Raw genomic sequence first — 22,231 nt, 5'->3', positions numbered from 1 at the left:
TCTTCGTCCCATCCGTGAAGTAACGGAGAGGGACTCGCAGAGAGTTGCCATAGGGAAGACAGAAACCCCAGGTAGGGGGAAGAACGAAGTGGGGGTGTGGGGGAGGTAGAGAGGAGCCTGTGGCTTAACCCGTCTTCTTGTTTCTTCCAGGTCTCTCCCCTGCTGTCCCTTCCCGACCTTCCCTCGCCCACCTGTCTCCTCGTCCGAGGGTATTTCACGTGCACCGGACAGGGGTCGGATGGGCGGGGGGCCCACACATAGCATCGACGCGATCCTGAGGAGAAGAAGCACTGGGACCACGACAGAATCATTGGCCCACGAATATTTCTCCTCCTGATCTCGTTGACGCAAAAACATGGCATCACTAGACAACGTAATGGCCTTGTTGACCCAGATCCAGCTAGAATTAACGGCATCCAGAGCGGACTCAGTCGCCTTGCACGGCCGTTTGGATCGCCTGCAACGCAATCCCTTCGACGCAGGGATGCCCTCTCCTGTGACCACTCCACAGGTAGTGGTGGAGATGCCAGCTCACGTCCCCTTGGCCCCTCCGGAGAGGTTCCACGGGGATATCCAGAAAGTACAGGTCTTCCTCACCCAAGTGCAACTCAATTTCCACTGCAAACCTAAACTGTTTGCCACGAACCAGGCCCGAGTAGCATTTCTGATCTCTTACTTAACCGGGGAAGCAGCACAATGGGCGGTCCCCTTAGTAAGGCGAGACGATGCCCTTCTCTACGATTGGGACTCCTTTCGGCAGGAATTTGAGCGCACTTTCGACCGTAGAGCGGACACCTTTTCAGCCGACCATGATCTTCTCGACCTACGGCAGATCCCCTCCGATTTCCTAGGGTACATCAACAGCTTTCGCCGTCTGGTGGCAGAAACCGATTGGCCAGAGACGAAGCAGACAGCGATCTTTTATAGAGGGCTCACGGAGGAGCTAAAGGACGTGATCGCCCAGATCGACCCCCAGCCACTCACCTGCTCGGCCATGATAGAATTGGCGTCCAGGCTCGAATATCGCCTCCGGGTACGGAAAGGCGATCATAAACGAAAGGACAAGCCACCCTCGCCATACGAGCCACCCCGCTTGTCGGACGCTACTGCATCCGGGCCCATCCCCATGGAGGTAGGGACGGTGAGAGCTTCTCTGACCCTTTCGGAGCGGGACCACCGACGAAAGCAGGGCCTCTGCCTATACTGCGGGAAGAAGGGCCATTTCCTGCGCGAATGCCCGGTGCGCCCGAAGACCGGTAGGCCCCGAACGGGTCAAACAACGGCCAGTCTCGTTGAGGGACCGGCGGAAAACCCCCGTGCTTGAAGGAAAGAGGAGGGACGCCTTCAAGCTGTCAGTTCATCCCTTCGCTGGAAGCCGATGTCACCCAGGAACCCGACCATGTGTTTATCACCGCTCAAGTGACGGTTGATGACTGCACGCTGGAGGTTAGAGCCATGATCGACTCCGGGGCCACAGGATGTTTCATGGATATCGAGGAAGCAGAGAGGCTGCGAATCCCCCTCCGTTCCAAAGACGTCCCCGAAACGGTGTATGCTGTCGACGGCAAGGAGTTAGAATCCGGTCCCATTCGACAGGTCACTCCGCCCCTGTGGGTTACAATAGGGAAAGAACACGGAGAGTGGCTCACCCTGAATATCATACAAGCCCCTCGATGCAGGATCATCCTAGGGTTGCCTTGGTTACGGCTGCATGAACCACATATACATTGGGCGACGAACACGGTTACGTTCGTTTCTCCGTTTTGTCAAACCCGTTGCCGTCTCATGAAGGAACCTCTGGGGACGGGCGACGGAACCACGCACCATGTGGCCACTGCAGCGGAGAAGGAGGTGGTCCTCCCCGACTGCTATGCACCCTATATCGGGGTCTTCGATAAGCAGCAAGCCGAAGAACTACCACCCCATCGGGAATTCGATTGCCGCATCGACCTGGTCCCAGGAGCCAGCGTTCCGTGCAGCCGGGTGTATGCTCTTACCGGTCCGGAAACCTGTCATCTCAAAGAGTACATAGACAAGTACTTGAAGCTGGGATTTATACGCCCCTCCAGCTCTCCGGCGGCGTCCCCCCTGTTTTTTATTCCGAAGGCCAACGGGGAGTTACGTTGCTGCATCGACTACCGTTCCCTCAATGCAATAACCATCAGGAATCAGTATCCCCTACCACTCATTCCCGTCCTCTTGGAACAAGTCCGGGGAGCACGGATTTACACAAAGTTGGACCTTCGAGGGGGGTACCATTTGGTTCGGGTACGCGCGGGGGATGAGTGGAAAACAGCGTTCAAGACCCGATTCGGCCTATTCGAGTATTTAGTGATGCCGTTCGGCCTCTGCAACGCCCCGGCCGCTTTCCAATACTTCCTCAACGAAGTATTGAGGGACTATCTGGACAAATACGTCGTGGTCTATATCGACGATATTTTGATCTTTTCGTCGGATCCCAAGGACCACGAAGAGCACGTACGATCCGTGCTGGGAGCCCTGGAACGACACCGACTATTCTGCAAACTCACAAAATGTGAGTTTCACGTAACCACCGTGGAGTTCCTTGGCGTCCTGCTCACCCCCGAAGGGCAGATCATGACCGACCAGAAGGTCAAAGCCGTGGCCGATTGGCCACAACCGACCTCAGTGAAAGACGTGCAGAGCTTCCTCGGCTTCGCGAACTTTTACCGGAGGTTTATCCAACATTTTTCCCAAACGGTAACCCCGTTAACCAAGCTAACCCGTAAGGGAACGCCTTTCCTGTGGTCACCAGAAGCCCAGACGGCCTTCGAGCAGCTCAAGACAGCGTTTACCTCCGCGCCCGTCCTTCGCCATGCCCAACCGGAGCTTCCGTTCCTGGTGGAAGCCGACGCGTCAGACGAAGCAGTGGGAGCTGTTCTTTCCCAGCGCCAGCAGGAGACAGGGCTGCTCCATCCAGTGGCCTTCATGTCCAGGAAACTGAGCCCGGCCGAGCTCAACTACACCATCGCGGAGAAAGAACTGCTCGCTATACGCGAAGCCTTCTTGGAGTGGCGGCATTGGTTGATGGGGGCTCGTCACCAGGTGACCGTTTACACGGACCATCGCAATCTGCAATTCTTACGGTCAGCCCGCCACCTGTCGCCAAGGCAAAAGAGATGGACGCTCTTTTTTGCTGAATATCATTTCGTGGTGACTTATCGTCCCGGGGCATTGAACAGAAAAGCCGACGCTCTCTCACGCCAAAATCCTCCATGTCTCCCTACGGTGTCTCCCGAGCAATCCATTCTCGCTCCGAATCAGGTCATAGGTAGTCTGAAGACCGAATCCTTCCTGCAGGGGGTAAAGAAAGGAATCCAAACTTTCACCTGGTCATCGTGGTTACGAAGCCACAAGGAATGGCATCTTTTCCAGGGTATCCCCTTGTGGGGGTCCCGGGTATTAGTCCCCACGTTACGACTCCGAAAGCTCGTCTTCTCATGGTGCCATGAAGTGCCCAGCGCGGGGCACATGGGAGGGACAAAAACCCTGGAGAGGGTGTTGAGACAGTTTTGGTGGCCTACTGTCCGACCTGATGTGTTGCTATGGGTGAAGAGATGTGCGGTTTGTGCCCAGATGAAACCCGACCATCAGCGACAACAAGGACTGCTGATGCCACTTCCTACCCCGATGAATCCCTGGGAACGGATTTCCATAGACTTCGTGGTGGGGCTGCCGAAGGACCAGGGATGTACCGCCATTATTGTTGTAGTTGACTATCTTACAAAGATGGGCCACTTCATCGCCTGTAAACAAGTCCCCTCGGCAGGGGTATTGGCGTCCCTCCTGTTGAGACACGTGGTGCGACTTCATGGACTCCCGATGGGGATCGTCTCGGATAGGGGATCGCAGTTTACTGCCCGGTTCTGGAGGGTGTGGTGTGAGCAGCTCGGCATCCATTCCTCCTTGTCCACGAGCTTCCACCCCCAGACGGATGGGCAGACAGAGCGACTCAACCAAACCCTGAAACAATACCTGCGTTGCTACGCCGCTAAAGCGGCGGACTCTTGGGTTGATTTGCTCTGGGTGGCCGAGGTGGCGTATAATAATGCACAACATTCATCCACACACCACACTCCATTCTTTCTTGCTTCCGGGTTCCACCCCCGATTTGTCCCCTTCATTCTCCCCAGGGAGGCGGTGTCCCTTCCTGATTTGCAGACAAGACTCAGCACCATACACACTGCTCTCAAACAGGCCAGGGCCAGCTTGAGGGTAGCGAAGACTCGCTATAAAGCCCAAGCCGACAAACGGCGGAGACCCGCACCAGTGTATCGCAAGGGGGAGAAGGTATGGTTGTCCACGAAAAACATCCGCTTCCGCTATCCCAGTGTTTTTCACCCGAAGTACATTGGACCATACCCGGTGGTGCGACATGTGAACCCGGTGGCGGTGCTACTGCAGTTGCCCCCGCATCTGCGCATCCATCCTGTGTTCCACGTGTCGTTGCTGAAACCCTCTCTGTGCCCGGTGAAGAAGCCTCCTGCGCCTGTCTGGGTACACCACGAGCAGGAGTACGTCGTTCGCCGTGTTCTGGATTCCAAACTGGTGAGGGGCAAGCTCTGGTATCTTTTGTCCTGGAAGGGATACGGCCCGAGGAGAACTCATGGGAACCGGCGACGGCGGTACACGCGGCCCGACTGGTGGCGGCCTTCCACCGCCGTTCGCCCTCCAAGCCCGGAGGCTCCGGCGGTCCGGTGGCCGGGGTGAAGAGGGGTGTGCTGTCATGATTCAGGGGCCGACGGCGCTGCTCCGAGGATAGGACTCCAAATCCCAGCAGCCCCCGCGGCCACCCGCCGGACGAAACGTCATCGCACCCCGGGCAAGTATAAAAGGCGCGGCAACCTGGTAGGCGGGGCCAATGATTCCCGTTCGAACTAGTGAATTCTAACGGCTACGAAGAAACCCCCGCATCGTCCCGCGACTCCTTGTCTTCCATCCAGCCGGTGACCCGACGTGGATATCTCGACATCTGATCTCTCGACGACTCTGAGGAGGTAAGCAGGCTGCGGTTTCTCCGGCGCGCCTCAGCAGATCCTGAGGCACTCTCTGCTCCTCCAGACTTCCCGGCGCTCCTCCGCCCCTGGATTTCCCGGGCGTGAGTGGCAGCGCCACCTACTTCTACGGACCTCCCGGCGCTCCTCCGCCCCAGGACCTCGGGGCATGAGTGGCAGCGCCACCCGCTCTCACAGACCTCCCGGCGCTCCTCCGCCTCCCGGATTCCCAGGCGTGAGTGGCAGCGCCCCCCCCCCCGACACTTTCAAGCAGCAGCGGCTCCTGCGCTCCTCCGCCCCCGGAGTTTCTGGGCGTGAGTGGCAGCGCTTGAGTCCGCAGGCTGTCTCAAGCCTTTCCTGGCGCCTCCCCGTGAATGAACGAGGAGCGCGAGCGAGACCTTCTCTCTCTCTTCGTCCCATCCGTGAAGTAACGGAGAGGGACTCGCAGAGAGCTGCCATAGGGAAGACAGAAACCCCAGGTAGGGGGAAGAACGAAGTGGGGGTGTGGGGGAGGTAGAGAGGAGCCTGTGGCTTAACCCGTCTTCTTGTTTCTTCCAGGTCTCTCCCCTGCTGTCCCTTCCCGACCTTCCCTCGCCCACCTGTCTCCTCGTCCGAGGGTATTTCACGTGCACCGGACAGGGGTCGGATGGGCGGGGGGCCCACACATAGCATCGACGCGATCCTGAGGAGAAGAAGCACTGGGACCACGACACGAACGCGGCCGACATGTCGAGCAGCACTAAAAAGGCTGCCCGTCCTTGGTCGGCACGCGTCCTGAGGTCATCTAGCACAGTCACCAGTGCTGACTCTGTCCCATGGGCTGGTCTAAAACCAAATTGGGCCACATCCAGGCATGCATTGGTCTCCAGATAGCTGAAAAGATGTTTTGTAGCCCATTTCTCCAAGATTTTGATTGGAAAAGGGAGAAGGGAAATGGGCCTGTAATTGGCAGGGCAAGAAGGATCCAAAGTTTCCTTCTTAAGAAGTGGAGACACCACTGCCAACTTCCAGCAATCCGGTACTCGTGCAGACCTGAGGGATTGACAGCAGGTCGCAAATAATGGCGGACAATCAATCAATCAATCAATCAAAGACATTTCTAGAGCGCACTACATACCCGTAGGGTCTCAAGGCGCTGGGGGTAGGGGGGGTGCCGCTACTGCTCGAACAGCCAGGTCTTCAGCTTCTTCCTGAAGGAGAGGTGGTCTTGGGTCAGGCGCAGGTCGGTCGGGAGGGAGTTCCAGGTCTTGGCGGCCAGGTAGGAGAAGGACCTTCCTCCTGTAGTCGCTCTTCGGATGCGGGGGACCGCGGCGAGGGCGTGGTTGGCTGAACGGAGGTGGCGTTTGGGAGCGTAGAAGTTGATTCGGCTGTTGAGGTAGCTCGGGCCTTGGTCGTGTAGGGCTTTGTGTGCGTGGGTGAGGAGGCGGAAGGTGATTCTTTTGTTGACGGGGAGCCAGTGTAGGTCTCTCAGATGTCCGGAGATGTGGCTGGTTCGTGGGATGTCGAGGATGAGTCTGGCTGAGGCGTTCTGGATCCGCTGGAGTCTCTTCTGGAGCTTGGCGGTGGTACCGGCGTAGAGGGCGTTGCCGTAGTCCAGTCGGCTAGTGACGAGGGCCTGGGTGACGGTCTTCCTGGTCTCGGTGGGGATCCACCAGAAGATCTTCCGTAGCATGCGTAGGATGTTGAAGCACGCCGAGGAGACGTTGTTGACTTGTCTGGTCATGGAGAGGGAGGAGTCCAGGATGAAGCCCAGGTTGCGTGCATGGTCTGTCGGTTTGGGTGCGGTGCCCAGGGCGGGAGGCCACCAGGAGTCGTCCCAGGCAGAGGGTGAAGAGCCCAGGATGAGGACCTCCGTCTTGTCTGAGTTCAGTTTCAGGCGGCTGGTCGTCATCCACTCGGCTACCTCTTTCATCCCTTCGTGCAGGTTGGCTCTTGCGGCGGCGGGGTCGTTGGTCAGGGAGAGGATCAGCTGGGTGTCGTCGGCGTAGGAGATTATGCTGAGGTTGTGTTGGCGTGCGATGGCCGCGAGGGGGCTCATGTAGACGTTGAAGAGGGTGGGGCTCAGCGAGGATCCTTGGGGGACGCCGCAGATGACTTCGGTGGCCTCTGACTTGTACGGTGGTAGGCGGACTCTCTGTGTTCTTCCATCGAGGAAGGAGATGATCCATTCCAGAGCCTTGTCCTGGATTCCGACGTTGCTGAGGCGCTGTACTAGGGTGCGGTGGCAGACAGTGTCGAATGCCGCGGAGAGGTCTAGGAGGATGAGGGCCGCTGTTTCTCCGTTGTCCATCAGGGCTCGGATGTCATCGGTGGCGGCGATGAGGGCGGTCTCGGTGCTGTGGTTGGCTCGGAAGCCAGACTGTGAGGGGTCGAGGGATCCATTCGTCTCGAGGAAGGCGGCCAGCTGCTTGTTGACGGTCTTCTCGATGACTTTGGCTGGAAACGGGAGGAGCGAGATGGGGCGGTAGTTCTTGAGTTCGGTGGGGTCCGCTGTGGGTTTCTTGAGTAGAGCGCTGAGTTCGGCGTGCTTCCAGCTCTCGGGGAAGGTGGCGGTGTCGAAGGATGTGTTGATGATGTCTCGCAGGTGGGGTGCGATGACAGCGTCGGCCTTGTTGAAGACGTGGTGAGGGCAGGGGTCGGTCGGTGATCCGGAGTGGATGGAGTTCATCGTGCGGATGGTGTCTTCAGTGCTGATCGGGGTCCAGGCGTGGAGGGTGGTGGTGGGGGGTGGTTGTTCGGTCGTGGTGTGTGTTGGTTGGTTGTTGAAGCTGTTGTGTATGTCCGCGATCTTGTTGTGGAAGTATGAGGCGAGGGAGTTGCAGAGGTCTTGCGATGGGGTGATGTCGTTGTTTCCTGCGCTGGGGTTGGATAGCTCTTTCACGATGTTGAAGAATTCCTTGCAGTTGTGTGCGTTGTTGTCCAGCCGGTCCTTGAATGCAGTTTTCTTGGCGGCGCGGATCAGCTGGTGGTGCTTCCGGGTGGCAAGCTTGAAGGAGGTCCTGTTGTCCGGTGTAGGTTCCCTTCTCCAGACTTTCTCGAGGGCTCGGCAGTTCTTCTTGGAGCTCTTGAGTTCGTCGGTGAACCATGGGGATTTCTTGCTGCCGGGTCTGCTGGGCGGGGTCCTCAGCGGGGCGAGCTCCTCCGCGCAGTTGCTGATACACTTCGTGAGGTTGTCGGCGGCCTGGCTGGGGTTCGCTGAGCTGGCAGGAGGGTGCTGGCTCAGGGAGGGGGCGAGCTGGTCGGCTGTGATCTGGTTCCAGCTTCTGCGGGCAGCCTGTTGCTGGTGGTGGTGGTGGTGGTGGGTCGTCGTTCTTTTGAAGGTGAAGTGGACGCAGCTGTGGTCCGTCCATTGAAGCTCTGTGGCGTGGCTGAAGTCGACAGAGTTCTTCCCGAAATAGCTTCCAAAATTTGTGAGGAAGTGGATCAAGGGGCGAGCCCGAGGAGACGCTATTAGCCAGTGCACTAAATTCCTCGAAAGATGGAACCGGGAAACTATTCAGGCATGCTAAACCAACATCTCCCTCCATGACAGATGTCAAGGTAGGAGTGGGCAAAGACTGGGTGCCTGAGCTTGATGAAATAGCAAGGTTGCTCAAAATGGTGGCAATCTTCTCCTCGAAGGCCTGTGCCAACGAGTCGCACAAAGATTGAGATACAGGGACATCTCTTGAGGTCAGGCATCCAAGAAAAGCCCAGAGGATCTGTTCAAGGGTTGGACAGAGGTGAAATAGGCTTTTTTTGTTAACTAGAGTTCAGAGAAGCAGCCTAGCTCCACCACTCAGCCAGGAGAAGAGGTATTAAGATACTGTGCTTCATTCTTACAAAGCAATTAGAAGTAGACACTGTAAGTAGGCACCATATCTGTACCACCACATCGCACAGAGATTGAAACTGTGGCACTATGAACATGACAGAGGTTGACACAGTGCTGTCCTATCTGTGTCTCCTGCATATTTCACAGGATCTCCTACGGTCAACTGTAGGGTAGGGGAAGACAGGCCACTGGAATATCTGGAGAAAGCACTGGGGGAAGAGCAGCCTAAGCTAGGGATCCTAGGGCAGAATGTAGGCACCAGATATCTCGAAGAGTGGCGTAGGACTCAGGAGAAGACGCAGAAGTGGATCGGGAATGGTGGATTGCAGAAAAAGAAACAGTCCTAACGTTAAACTAACAGGAGATGAGATGTCCAAGGTCATCAGCAGAGAGATATTGTAATTGGCACAGAACTCACAATTGAAGGCCACAGCTGGAAAACCGCTGCAATTGTGAGTTGTTGGGCAGTGGTGAAAGGGTTGTAGAGAGGATGATGGAGAATAAGGCCCCCCACTAGAGTCTCACTTCAAAGGGGAGTGGATATATGCAAAGAGATCTGGGAGAGCAGCTTCAGGGTAAAAGATGAAGCAACATTGTCACTTTTTTAATCTATGGCACATTTTTGTGTAATGCAGTAAAGGACAGTGATGTCATAGCTGCTGTGTTTATGCCATCCCAGCAAAAAATGTCAGGTGAGCAGTTTGACTTCTGGGAATTAACATACTTAGATCTGCTATTGAATTTGTGCTGAGTAAAAGTGGTGAAGTATAACCAGACATCTACTGTGTTTATGATCACAGACCACATCTAATGTGTTTATGGTCCCATAATTAATTTTTCATGTTCATGGTCTCAAATGATATCTATTGTGTTTAAGCCAAGAGACCATTTCAACACCTGAGGTTCTCCATAGTGAAACAATTCCAATTTGTTTGGTGGAGAAAATCATGGACTTTGATTCACCAAAATGTGACGGGTAGCGCAAGTCAAATCATACACCCTTTGACCTTAATGACGTCACAGGACGTGATGTGACATTACCTTAACGATCATGACAGCACAATAATAGCACTCACTCTTACCCTTACACACTCATTTGCACTCTTTTTGTTACTCTTATTCACCTATACTTTTTCACTTACACACTTACACACACTAACATACATGCTCAATCATACACACGCTCTCTCACCCACATATAGGCATATAACATATATTGAAAAGCATTTTATTTTACTTACCTAAGATGACAGTGAAGGTCACATTACAGATACTGGAACTCCACTTTTAATTGCATTCATTGTGAATTATAGATTATTATTTACTAATAGTGTAATAAAACATGAGCAGAAAAGAAGACTGGAGCCTGACACCGATAATGCTAGCCACCCCCACTAGTCACAGACCCACTCTGAGGCCAGGGGTCACAAAGGAGCCGCAAAGAGTAAGTCAGGGGCAGCCGTGACCCCCACATGAGATCCATGGAGAAGGGGCTACAGTAAAGTGTTTTTAAACCTTGGTTCATCGAAACCATTGGCACAGTTGAAAAGGTGATCAATCCTATAGAAATGTGCGTCCAAATGATTCCGCTTCCCACAGTTAGAATAAACAATGCCAAAGATTATAGTCACCATATTTGAAATCGTAAATATCTTTTTGCACAGGTTTCCTTTAAGCATACAAAAAGGGCTGTAAATTAGCCACAAAAGACATTGCCTTGAAACACAAACCTACATAACCTTGTTACTAAAATATTCAAAACATTTAACGGTGTAAACAGCATGATTAAATATCTTCATTTAAAATTCAGGTGCTACAAAAGACTAACAAAATGTAAGAAGTTAATGCTTCAAACTTTATTTACAACGAATCCATATCCCTTCCTCGTGCACTTTTAGTGTCAGGATTTGTCAGCTTCCCCATGAACAAAATTGAACCTAGAAGAAAAAACACATGGTTAAGGTTTGCTTGTTGTAAACTGTTCTTAAGCAATAGATTGTAACATAAATCTGCTGTCTGTGTGCTGTCAAATTTGCCTCCATTCCCGTATTAGCTCTTGCTTGATTTACAATTTCAATTTGTTTTTTAAAAACATCAAATAAAGTAGGCTTTGGCTCCTCCCTCGCCTCATACTATTGGCTGTTTGATGTATCATGCCACTTCCTATGGCGTGCTTGCTTTCAAAATTACACTGAATCATCACACATCAAATTCGTTATTGCATAAATGCACTCTATGCAGAAGGCGATTGCTTTTGTTTTGTTTTTTCATTGCTGTAGGCGTTTGAAAAATATTTTAGCCAGTCTCCAATGCAAGCCAGACTTATTTAATTATTTGATTTGACAATACTTGTATATTATCTTTTAACTGTTATACAAAGACTTTCTAAGTGTGCTGTAAAGCTTTTCGAAAGGGTAGAGTTTCCAGGCTCAAATTACTTGACGTTTTGGGCACAAAATGATTTTCAGGTGATCAAAATCTATCGATGTCAGAGAAAAGGAGGGCCCCAACTGGAATTTTGACTTAGTTCACCTCCTATTATACCAAACATTATCATAAAATGTGAATTTAAATACTGACACGGGAAAAGTGAGTAAGGTAAAGAATGAAAGAACACTAAATAAATAAAAGAATAAATTTTAAAAACAATGCACATGTATAAACACCGTTCAAGGACAGACTTTTTTAAAAAAAGTTTATGGAATATATGCCACTCCGGAAAATAGCAATGTGTATAAATACAGATGTGTTTGTTATTCATGCTCAAAACTATCTTTTGTTTTCGGGAATCAGAAACATATTACAGATCACTTGTTGTTCGAGACCCAGTTATAATTTACTGACTGGGACAATGAAAAGCCCATTTTTCTAGAGTCCCCTTTCCTTTTATGTAATATGGGGAACTGTTCATGAGGGTTATAAGTAAGTCTGTTGCTAATCCCTAGAAAGTGTTCATTCAGGGCAACTGTCAAGTCAATAGTCCAGGACAAGTCCTCCTAACTTAACATCCATTACAGCTCCAGCTCTTGTGGGCATATCAATGCCAAACCAGCCGCGGCCCGTGGAGGGAGTTCCGTGGGGCGGTAAGGCGGGGCGGGGGAGGGGCAGGGTGGGGGGTTCTAAAAAACGGAATATGGACAATTGCAGGTAAGTAAACAATTAAATAAATAAAACGAATTTCGTAGCGCACGCTGCATCGCATTAGCGCCCCACGGAACTCCCTCCACAGGCCGCGGCTGTGCCAAACCCTTATTTTCTTCAAGTGTCAACTGTATCCACAAACGGAAAATCCGGATTCACAGAACCTGTCTCTCTGACATTTATCAGTAACTCACAATTGCAAAAAAACCACTAGTTTTCTGGATTTTCTGTAGGTACATTGAAATGGTGTGAAAAGGGGTGGTCTTGGATAGGCGTCACGAGAGAACATTGTGTATTGGCTCCGGTTGTATTCACACTATATATCAATAAACTGGGGGCTGTTCTATCCAGCGCCAGCAAGGATACTCCTAGAGTAGGCTCCAAATCCATCCCCGCCTTATTATATGCTGATTATGCAGTTTTAATTGCTAGGACACCAATAGGGCTGAAATGTTTTGTAAACACTTTCATTGATTTTATGGTTTCACTCGACATTTCTATCAATTTTTTAAAATCCCATATAATGTCATCAGGCAATATAAAGCACGACAAGCGAGCGCTTATATGTAAAGGTGGGGAATTGACTAATGTCGCAACTTTCCATATTTAGGTATTTTATTAGCTGAAAAGGGGTCTTGGGTGGCCCAGCGTACACTCAAGAAAAACAACCTATCTAAAGCAGCAGGAGCAACACTGGAATTTGCCAGGAGATTAGGGAGCGAACCATTAAAACCATTATTGAAGGTTTACAATGAGAAATGTGTCCCTTTGGCAACGTATGGTAGTGAGGTTTGGGGCTATAAGGAGGTCAGTGATCTGCCAGGGGCTTAAAATAAATACCTACGGAAACTTCTAGCTGTACCTTCTAGTACCCCCGCCTTTATGGTGCATGAAGAACTAGGGCAGGGTTACATTACAGATTGCATAGCAGGGGCCCCCATAATAAGGTGGTTAAAAATATGGTCTAGACCCACACCATCTTTAAACCAAATTATCTTAGAATATTGTAAAAGGCTTGACAGGGCCACAGATATCCCCTGGTTAGGCTATATCTCACAACAGCTAATGGAACTAGGGCGCCCAAGCTTTTTAGGCACCCTAGACAGTTGCACCTTGGTGAGGTGAAAGACATTAAAAGATTTAGGTTTAATTATATTCACTGGTGTCTCTCAGTCCCTAAGGGTTTCTCTAAGACTGGGACCCTAAAGCCTTGTTCTTGTGATGATTTTTCAGACCAAGATCTATTTTTACTTAATGTTTTTTTGTGGTTTTTATAGTGATCTTCGGTCTAAATATATCCTACCTCTTTGAAAAAATTGCCACATTTCACAAGTAAGACCTGCCCTGATATATCTGCAAATGCTGTCTTCACCGTTGATATGTTATGGGGTTGAGAGTTTCTTAGCAGGGGCCGTACACAGAAGGGAAAAATTTGACTAGTCATAGAACAGGGACGGGCTCTGTTGTACTGTAGGAAGCAATGCTTTTTAACTCTGCACAAGTATTGTTTTAAATGTACTTCATCCAGACTTAGGCCGGTACTTTAAAAAAAAAATTGCCATTTTGCACAAGTGTGACCTGTTGTGATATACCAGTGAATGCTGCCCTCATCCTCTACAGGTCATGGAGTTGTGAGTTCACTAGCATGGGCCTTATGCTGAAGGAACATTTTAAGTGGCCATTGAACAGGGACAAGTAATGAAATATTTTAGGGAGTACTGTTTTATTTTTATTTTGCTATTGTAGAATATGTATTTTATCAAGGACTTGTTGACACTATAGCTATGCCATGACAAACCAAATATGTATAAGGGCTAAGAAATCGTTTTACAATAATTGTATAGGAAATAGTAGCTCTGCCCTTTTTAGGTCTCGCCTGCGCAGCGTGCATGCGCTGCGTAGGCAAAAGACCTTTAGCAATCGCTTCGGCTTTTCAGCCAAAAACGGGCACGCGTTCCATTGCCTTCAATCGCAACGCGTGCACGTCTGGCGATTCACTTGCGGGAGCGAGCGGTGCCATATGTTAGCAATTATCGCTCCTGGCGCTGCTCGCTCCCGCAAGTGAAACGCTTTCACTTTTGCCGACGCTTTTTTTTTACTTTTAGCTCGCGCGCTTGTTCTGTTTTTGAGATTTTTAGATCTTGTCTGCTCTCCAGAAGGCTTAATGTCACCGGGTAACTACTACAATGACTCACAGAAGCTGGTGTCAGTTACATCGTGGGCAGTTTACACCTGTAGTTTACATCTGTGTGCTACTTACAGCTGTTTTTATAATCAGAGATATGTTCTTCAGATTTATGCATAATTTACACATCTGTATCCCACGTATGCAACTGCCTGACATCGACCAAGGTAGGTCATTTACTCCCCACCCGTGAATGTACACCCGTGAATGTACACCCGTGTATGTACACCCATGTATGTACACCCGTGTATGTACGAGACGTACCCCCACCCGTGAATGTACGTCTGTGTATGTACACCCGTGTATGTACACCAGTGTATGTACGAGACGTACCCCCACCCGTGTATATACACGGGTGGGGGTGCATCTCGTACATACACGGGTGTACATACACGGGTGTACATTCACGGGTGGGGGTACGTCTCGTACATACACGGGTGTACATTCACGGGTGTACATTCACGGGTGGGGGTACGTCTCGTACATACACGGGTGTACATTCACGGGTGGGGGTACGTCTCGTACATACACGGGTGTACATTCACAGATGTACATTCACGGGTGGGGGTACGTCTCGTACATACACGGGTGTACATACACGGGTGTACATACACGGGTGAACATTCACGGGTGGGGGTACGTCTCGTACATACACGGGTGTACATTCACGGGTGTACATTCACGGGTGGGGGTACGTCTCGTACATACACGGGTGTACATTCACGGGTGGGGTTACGTCTCGTACATACACGGGTGTACATTCACGGGTGTACATTCACGGGTGGGGGTACGTCTCGTACATACACGGGTGTACATACATTGGTGTACATTCACGGGTGTACATTCAACGTACATACACGGGTGTACATTCACAGGTGTACATTCACGGGTGGGGGTACGTCTCGTACATACACGGGTGTACATTCACGGGTGTACATTCACGGGTGGGGGTACGTCTCGTACATACACGGGTGTACATACACGGGTGTACATACACGGGTGTACATTCACGGGTGGGGGTATGTCTCGTACATACACGGGTGTACATTCAAAGGTGTACATTCACGGGTGGGGGTACGTCTCGTACATACACGGGTGTACATACACGGGTGTACATTCACGGGTGTACATTCACGGGTGGGGGTACGTCTCGTACATACACGGGTGTACATACACGGGTGTACATTCACGGGTGAGGGTACGTCTCGTACATACACGGGGGGCTGGGGGGGACAGCGCGTACATACGGGGGCTGGGGGGGGCAGCGTGTACCGGGCCCCCTATACCGCTCGCATCGCGGCGTACTTACCTTTTCCGGCACTTTTTGGGTGCCGTAAAAATGTTGCCGTCCGGACTGCTGTCGGTACGAATCGTACTTGCTGGTACGTAAAAACATGCCTAACTCCGTATCACATTCGTATGTATTTTACTGTCGGTCGGTGTTTTGTCCGACTCGTACGGAAATGGTGTTTCCGTAAGAATCGTACATGCAAGTTTGTAGGGTTTTTTTCCCGGGTACGAGTCAGACGGAGAAAACGCTCCGACCGACGGTTCGTACCCGGTTTTTCCAGGATCGGAATCGGCACCATTGTTTGTAAAATACGTGTACATAGCTCTTCTTGTGGAATATGATATTGCATTGAAATGCATGTATATTTGCTTTTTCTTGAGACTTAGGACTTGGTATGGAGTTTAGTGGTGCTGAAAAGTCCTCTGTATTTTTTGGAGGAAATGCTAACTCACAGGGGAGTTGACTGGTGGAATTTCAGCCCCCTTCACTTCACTGTGGTAGAGGGAATTGTCTGGTTATTTCCCTTAGTGTTTTTCCTAGTAATTGTATATTTTTCCATTACCATGTTAATTCCATTACCACATCAAGATCTTAAGTAGGACTGGCCACAAGGCAGGTTTAGTTGTTTCATCAGCCTCATGAAATAACAAAAAACGCTAATATAAAAATCATACATATCATCATAGGGGGTGCTTTGCATCAGTCATTTTCATCCGTTGACCTGTTCAGCAGTCAATGATATTTTGCTTAGGCCCACCTCAGCATGTAGCAGGAACAATGATGAATCAACTTCTGCCATTGACTCGATTGCACTGTGAGTGTTGGAATTTTGCCTGAACACATGAACTTATCTGCCTAATAAGAATTGCATTTCAGTGCATGAATTTACCATTGCTTATTTTCTTTGCATTATATGTCATTTTTCTTCTTTACTTGCCTTAAATTCTAAACCATTGTGTTAAGGGGTCCCTCAGGCGTCTGCACTCAGCCCCACATTCTTTAATGTGTACATGACCTCTTTGGATAGCCTAATAGAATCTTTTGGAGTACAGACTATATCTTATGCAGACGATACGCTGTTGCTTCTCACTCTTGGCAGAAATTCTGTCTGTATTTCAATGGATGCGCAACAGCGGCATCCAATGCAATACTAATAAAACAGGGATTCTGCTCTTTGGGGTCCCCCCGCCTAGCTGGGACAATGACCCTTGGCCTCAGGGCATTTCCCCGCTTCCTCTCCCTACTACTGTAGCGCACAATTCTGAGGTAAAATTTGATACAGTGGCCTCTTTTGCCCCTCAGGAGGCAAGGCTGGTAGGCACCTGTTTTGTCCTGCGAAAAATGTTTAAAAAAATTCTCTTCCTCCTCCCCCTTCTGTAGCAGAAAACGGTGATCCAGGCCTTGATTACAGCAAGGTTGGACTATGCAAAACCTCTGTAGTGGGGCCTACCTGCCTGCCTCCTGAACACACTACAGCCGGTGCAGAATGCTGCCGACAGGCTTTTATTACGCCTTCCCAGGAGAGCACACATTCAACCAGGTTTAAAGGAATTACACTGGTTGCCTATAAAAAAATGTGCAATATTTTAAGGTTTGAATCTGGCACACAGAGCTTTTTATCATAAATGTCCTCAGTATCTGTCTAATAGATTTACACCTTACCAACCACACGGTGTCTTCGATCATCTAATGCATTAAGGGATTCACCTCCACATTTCAGTCAGAAAAAGTGGGCCTTATCTGGCTGCCATGGAGTGGAATGCCCTTCCAGTTCAGCTTCGCGCTTCTAGGGACTTTGTGACATTTAAGAGACTTCTTAAGACCTGGCTCTTTAGCCCGGCTTTTTAGTACCACTGTTTTTAGGGATCAGACTTGCTACTTAGTGCTGGGAAACTCCTTGAGTAGTTGACACGCTCTATAAATCCTGAAATAATAATAATAAAGAGGGTTTCTCTTCCTGTTCTACGTGTCTGCTCAGAGTTACTTCTAATGTTCTATCAAAATACTGTGCAATCTCTATTGTTTCTAATTTAAAACTTTCATTTCAAGTATACAGCCACCACATTTAGGCAGTGGTGTATTTTCTTTTATGCTTCTTTTTATTTTTATGGCCTATGCTTGAAATACCACAAAATTAACTAACCCAGCGCCTTGCAACGGCTGGGCCAATTGGCTTTACCAATGCTTGTTTCTACTTATAAAATGTATGAAATTCCACCACTTAAAAAAAAAGTACTTTACACATTTACTTTCATTGGACATACCCAGCAGGTTATCTTTAATTATAAACATGAACGGACGATTGGCCACAAACTGGTACCGCGTCATGCTCATTGCTGAAATATCCATGCCTGTAAAGACAAAAGTAAAGAAAGTTCAGTAGAAACTGTCAACCAAACAACTAAAGTGGTTTACAGTAACTCAGTTGTGAAATGTTCTGTTTTAAAAGCCATTTTGATTTAAATCCTTAATATTAATTTACTCATATTCCAATAGAAATTCTGATTTCTCCATTGTCTCAATTACATGTTACTTCACATCAATGATTACATGAATCATGCCTGCCAAAGGCCCCTTTATGCTTAAAAGGCTTTACATGCAAAAATTAAAACATTTGCGGCCCTTCAGGTGTGTTAATGAGACCTACAACATGCTCATTCAACTAAATTATTAATTGCACACTAACAAGACCGGTCAATACAAGTTCGTCAGCACAATGAAAAAAAAACTCACTGGAAGTGAGGACTGTCAATTTTAGGTGCTTTACCCACGCTCCTGAAAAAGCTCTCTTTTGAAATCAGCCAGCTCTCTTTGCTGTAGCTTCTATCCTGTATAAATTTCCTGGTACTAAGCTCCAGTGTCTTATGACTAGGGGTGGTCAGAACTCCTGGAGGTGTACTCCGCGGAATTCTGCGGAGATAAATAACAACTCTGTTAGATTCTGCGGAGTTCCGCCCACCTGTGGAGTGCCTGGTATGCCATAGCATATGTACAAACGCACGTAAATCCTACCTTTATGTATTTTTCTGTGCATCTGGAATCGGTTACATAATCTGATCAGATGACAGCCTTAGTGGTGCAGGTGTGTTCTCCCTTGTATTAGAGCCCCCTGGGGTACACAGAGCTGCTTAAACATGTTCCCCTCTCACATCTTTACTAAGGATCTGCATAGTAGTCAGTGACAAAGGCATGAAACAAAAGCAGATGTTGCCTTCTCTGCTGCGTGAGTCTTCTAAGAACCTGCTTGATGTCAGTGATCGTAAGTCACAGGCTGTGTGTGTACCTTTATTGGCTTCTTACACTTTATTAATTTGACTGGCTGGCTCAGATATGTGCTAGTGGAGGGACTTCTCAGCAGAAGAAGTCTAATGGTGTAACTAGAGTGGCTTAATGGGTAGTGAAAGGCCTGAAGTCATAGCTAGGACTGAGCAGAGAGCCAGACACAAGCTTGAGGAGTCCAGGTAAACGCAAGAGTTCCATCCCATTCCCGATGAAGGCTGCAGCAATCACATAGTTGACGAAGAAAGCTCCCAGCGAAAAAAGAAAGCCAAGCTAGTCAAACCGAGGGGCGGTAAAATCAACACCATGAAGATCAGGAAAAGTAGACTTTGTACATCATGACTCTGTTTTCTGTTGACCTAGTCCAGTGTGACTCCAGCAGGGTTGAATAGTAGACTATGGATGGAAGGAGACTTGAGAAGGACCACAGGAGAACAGTTGGGAAGAACTGGCTAATGATCGGGCTATTAAGGTACTGGATGGGTTTGGTGACATTGAACTTGTCCACGGTGCTGATGACGATGGAAGGAGTGGTCAAGAAAAACAGCACAAAAGAAATAACGAGATTAATGGCGAACCACCGAAGTCCTTGTACTGAGAGGTTGCCCCAGTATATATTTTCTGGATAGGTTGCGTAGGCCACAGACCAGCGGGCAGTGCAGAGCTCTTTGCTGTGTGTTGATTGCTTGAGTGCTCTACACGTGCATCCCTGGCACTGCAAGGCATTGAAGTCACTCAAAATCACGGTGGACGTAGATTTCTCAGCAAAGGTTACAAAAGCCATTCCCAGGAGTCTATTGTGCACTGTCTCCATCTCTTTCAGAAACTCCTGCTGCAGTTCGTCCTTCTTAGCAGTGTAGTATTCAATAGCTTCCACCCTTTCGCACCCGCGGAAGACACAGCAGCAAAACTGTCCACATGGCTTGGGGTTTAGCATCACAATTGTGCCATGTTTTAGCTTGCAGGTCAGTAAAGTACTTCAGGGTTTTCTCTGCATTCTTTCTTTCTTGGTAGATGTTGACAAGCTTGGAGACGTCGTAGCACAGCTCCACATTCAGCACATGGCCCTCTGGGTAGGCTTCTTTAAAGTACTCTTGAATGGTGATTTTCTCTGCATTCTGTGGAAGTCCAGTTATAAATAATGTTTGCCGCGCAGTATTTTCATCTTTGTACTTAATGGCGGACATTAGATGCCTCATGAAAAGCACCGTCACGAGCAGGTAGACTACGGCCATGACAGTGTGCAGCCACAGGAAGTCGCTTTCTTTACTTAAATTTGCAATAGTTGTTCTTCCAAAACTGTAGGCATCATTATCGAGCAGGTTCCCCGAAAGGTTCACAGGCAGGATAACTCCCACCGACCAAATGGCGACGATGATCATCAGACAGATGAGGTGCTTCTGGAAGGAGAGGTAGAAGACCGCATCCTCACCACAGCGCTCTTGGATTTGTCGCTCATGCATCTGAAAGGCAGACACTATCCAGGAACAAAACCCCGCATCATTGTCGAGGTCTGCATTTGAAACCGATGGGCTATGGTAATATCGCGATCCAGGTTCACTATCAAATTCAGTCACCAGTGCCAGCCGACCATAGTCCCACATTCTTTTTCTTATGATGGAAAATATCAACATCAGCACCACAAAGCATCCCACATCCAAAAGGAGCACAGTAGGGATCCCACCAAAGGTGACTCCCTGCAGCACGCTGCTCCCTTTGGTGCCCGCTTGGAAACAAGTGTCGTTGCTCTGTGTTCCGTTGGAAGGAATCCATGGGGAAAAAGGAAAGATATCGCTATCCTTGGCGAGTCGCGAGTAATGCATCCTGGGAATCTACCCTGACCCTGTGAGCCCACACTCCCAGCTCCGCCTGGGCCGGTGCATGCCCAAGCAAAACAAGCAGAACGAGGGGCCCACCACAGAACTCCACTAACCGCCACAAATACAAGCCAGCAGCGCAAGCTGGCATACAGGGGGAGCTATAGTTAATAGAGTTATACAGGTAAAGGCACACTTTGTGGTGCTATGGGGAAGCATTCCGTTACCTGTAGGACAAACGAATGACAAATTGGACAACCTTCCTCCTACTAAAGAAAGATTCACCTCGCTATTAGGTGGCCCCAGCAACACCCCAGGAGTCTCTACCTCTCACCACATTCCAGTGCTGCAGGGCGCCTCCATCTTGTTTGGTCGGGGAAGACTCATGGAGCAGAGACTCCTGCGGAAGTCACTCACTGATACCGTGTGGCTAGGAGGTGATATGGGCTGCTATAAGAAGGATTGGGAATCCAGGAGGACCCACCGAGCAATTAGTGAAGAAGGTGTTGAGGCCCCCGAAGTCATACTGTGGTGGAGGAAGACTCGTGTGACTTCCCTTGCTTGAGGGGGCAGATGGCCTGGGAGGCTGCTGAGTGACATCACCATGGGGAAAGATGGCTGGTAAACATGTCCGGATTACAGTGGCCAAAGGCAGAGAAAAAAGACAGAGTCTCTCAAGCACGGCGGCCATGTCTGGGTGGATTCAACTCTTGCTCTTTTCCATGGTCCGTCACATGAATAAAGCAGAAAGAGGATTTGGTGGGCATTGGTAAACTCCACCAAGCAGAGCGTGGAGTTGGCAACCTCCGCGACTTCCGCTGGCAGAGCAGAGCTTACCACACCCCCCTCCCCACATTCAAGAACTCCTCTCCTAAAGGCCAAACACGGCCAAACTCTGTCAACTTCTTCAGAAATTCTGAAGAAGAGGGTATGACTTCAAAATACACATAATGAACACTGGAAGCACAAACATCAGGTAGGCCTGATACACATTTTGTTTATGGATACAGACAGGACCTTTCTGGCCAGTTACAATGATAATGGCATTTAAAACATCAATGATTTAGATCTTGGTGCAAGATTGGTGGCAGAATTACCTTTCCAAGACTGATCTGAATATGACAAGCCTCTGTCTAGATTGCCATAGTATGCAATAGAAATATGGGCATGGAATGGGATCTGAGTAATTACTAGTGGCTGAGATTAATTCAAGCACTCCACCCATCACTTTGTTTTGCCTCCCTCTGTGCCATGCATTAAGTGTGACAAGTATGTCCAGACATGGATACTGTGCTCATTGTGCCATTGTAATCAAGCTGTACCCTACTATTGAAGCCCAAATAGGATGAAACTGATCTGAGGTTCTTTGTGTTCCCATTCAGGCAGGTCTTGGCTTGGCATTTCATGCTGTGCCATCCTATTGGAGCAGGACCAAGGTTGATTTGTATGTGGCCATCTCTGTCCACAGTGGCACAGTGGGCAAAATGATCACTGGAAAGCTGCCCAAGTAATTACCAATGGTGGAGACTACTTCAAGCCTTCTAACTGTCACCTTATTTCCTCAGTGTAAAGCAGATCCTGGCACAAATCAGCAAAATGTGGCTCAGCTACTTCTGCCACAGATGAAAACCGAGGCAGAAGGCAGCCATAACCACCCTAAAAGGGTGTTTTGTACTTTTTGTGGGTGGG

General features: G+C 49.3%; 1 protein-coding gene and 1 pseudogene across 2 annotated transcripts in view; both read right to left on the bottom strand.

Annotated features, from left to right (window-relative positions):
• Positions 1–10,661: 10,661 nt before the first annotated feature.
• Positions 10,662–22,231, bottom strand: part of SERPINI2 (serpin family I member 2) — a 100,373-nt gene continuing 88,803 nt past the window's right edge. For both annotated transcript variants that reach the window (XM_085635183.1, XM_085635184.1), the window contains exons 8-9: positions 17,711–17,797; positions 10,662–10,766 (exon numbers count right to left, since the gene is read on the bottom strand). In XM_085635183.1, the coding sequence (XP_085491309.1) occupies positions 10,690–10,766; positions 17,711–17,797 (164 nt within the window). In that variant the 3' untranslated portion in view covers positions 10,662–10,689. The remainder of the gene's footprint in view (positions 10,767–17,710; positions 17,798–22,231) is intronic.
• Positions 18,834–20,605, bottom strand: LOC146785839 (mechanosensitive cation channel TMEM63A pseudogene; annotated as a pseudogene).

The sequence above is a fragment of the Triturus cristatus genome, chromosome 11 (assembly GCF_964204655.1).
Source record: "Triturus cristatus chromosome 11, aTriCri1.1, whole genome shotgun sequence".
NCBI lineage: Eukaryota > Metazoa > Chordata > Amphibia > Caudata > Salamandridae > Triturus > Triturus cristatus.
The sequence above is the reverse complement of the archived record's forward strand: the minus strand, read 5'-3'. Positions and strand labels throughout refer to the sequence as shown.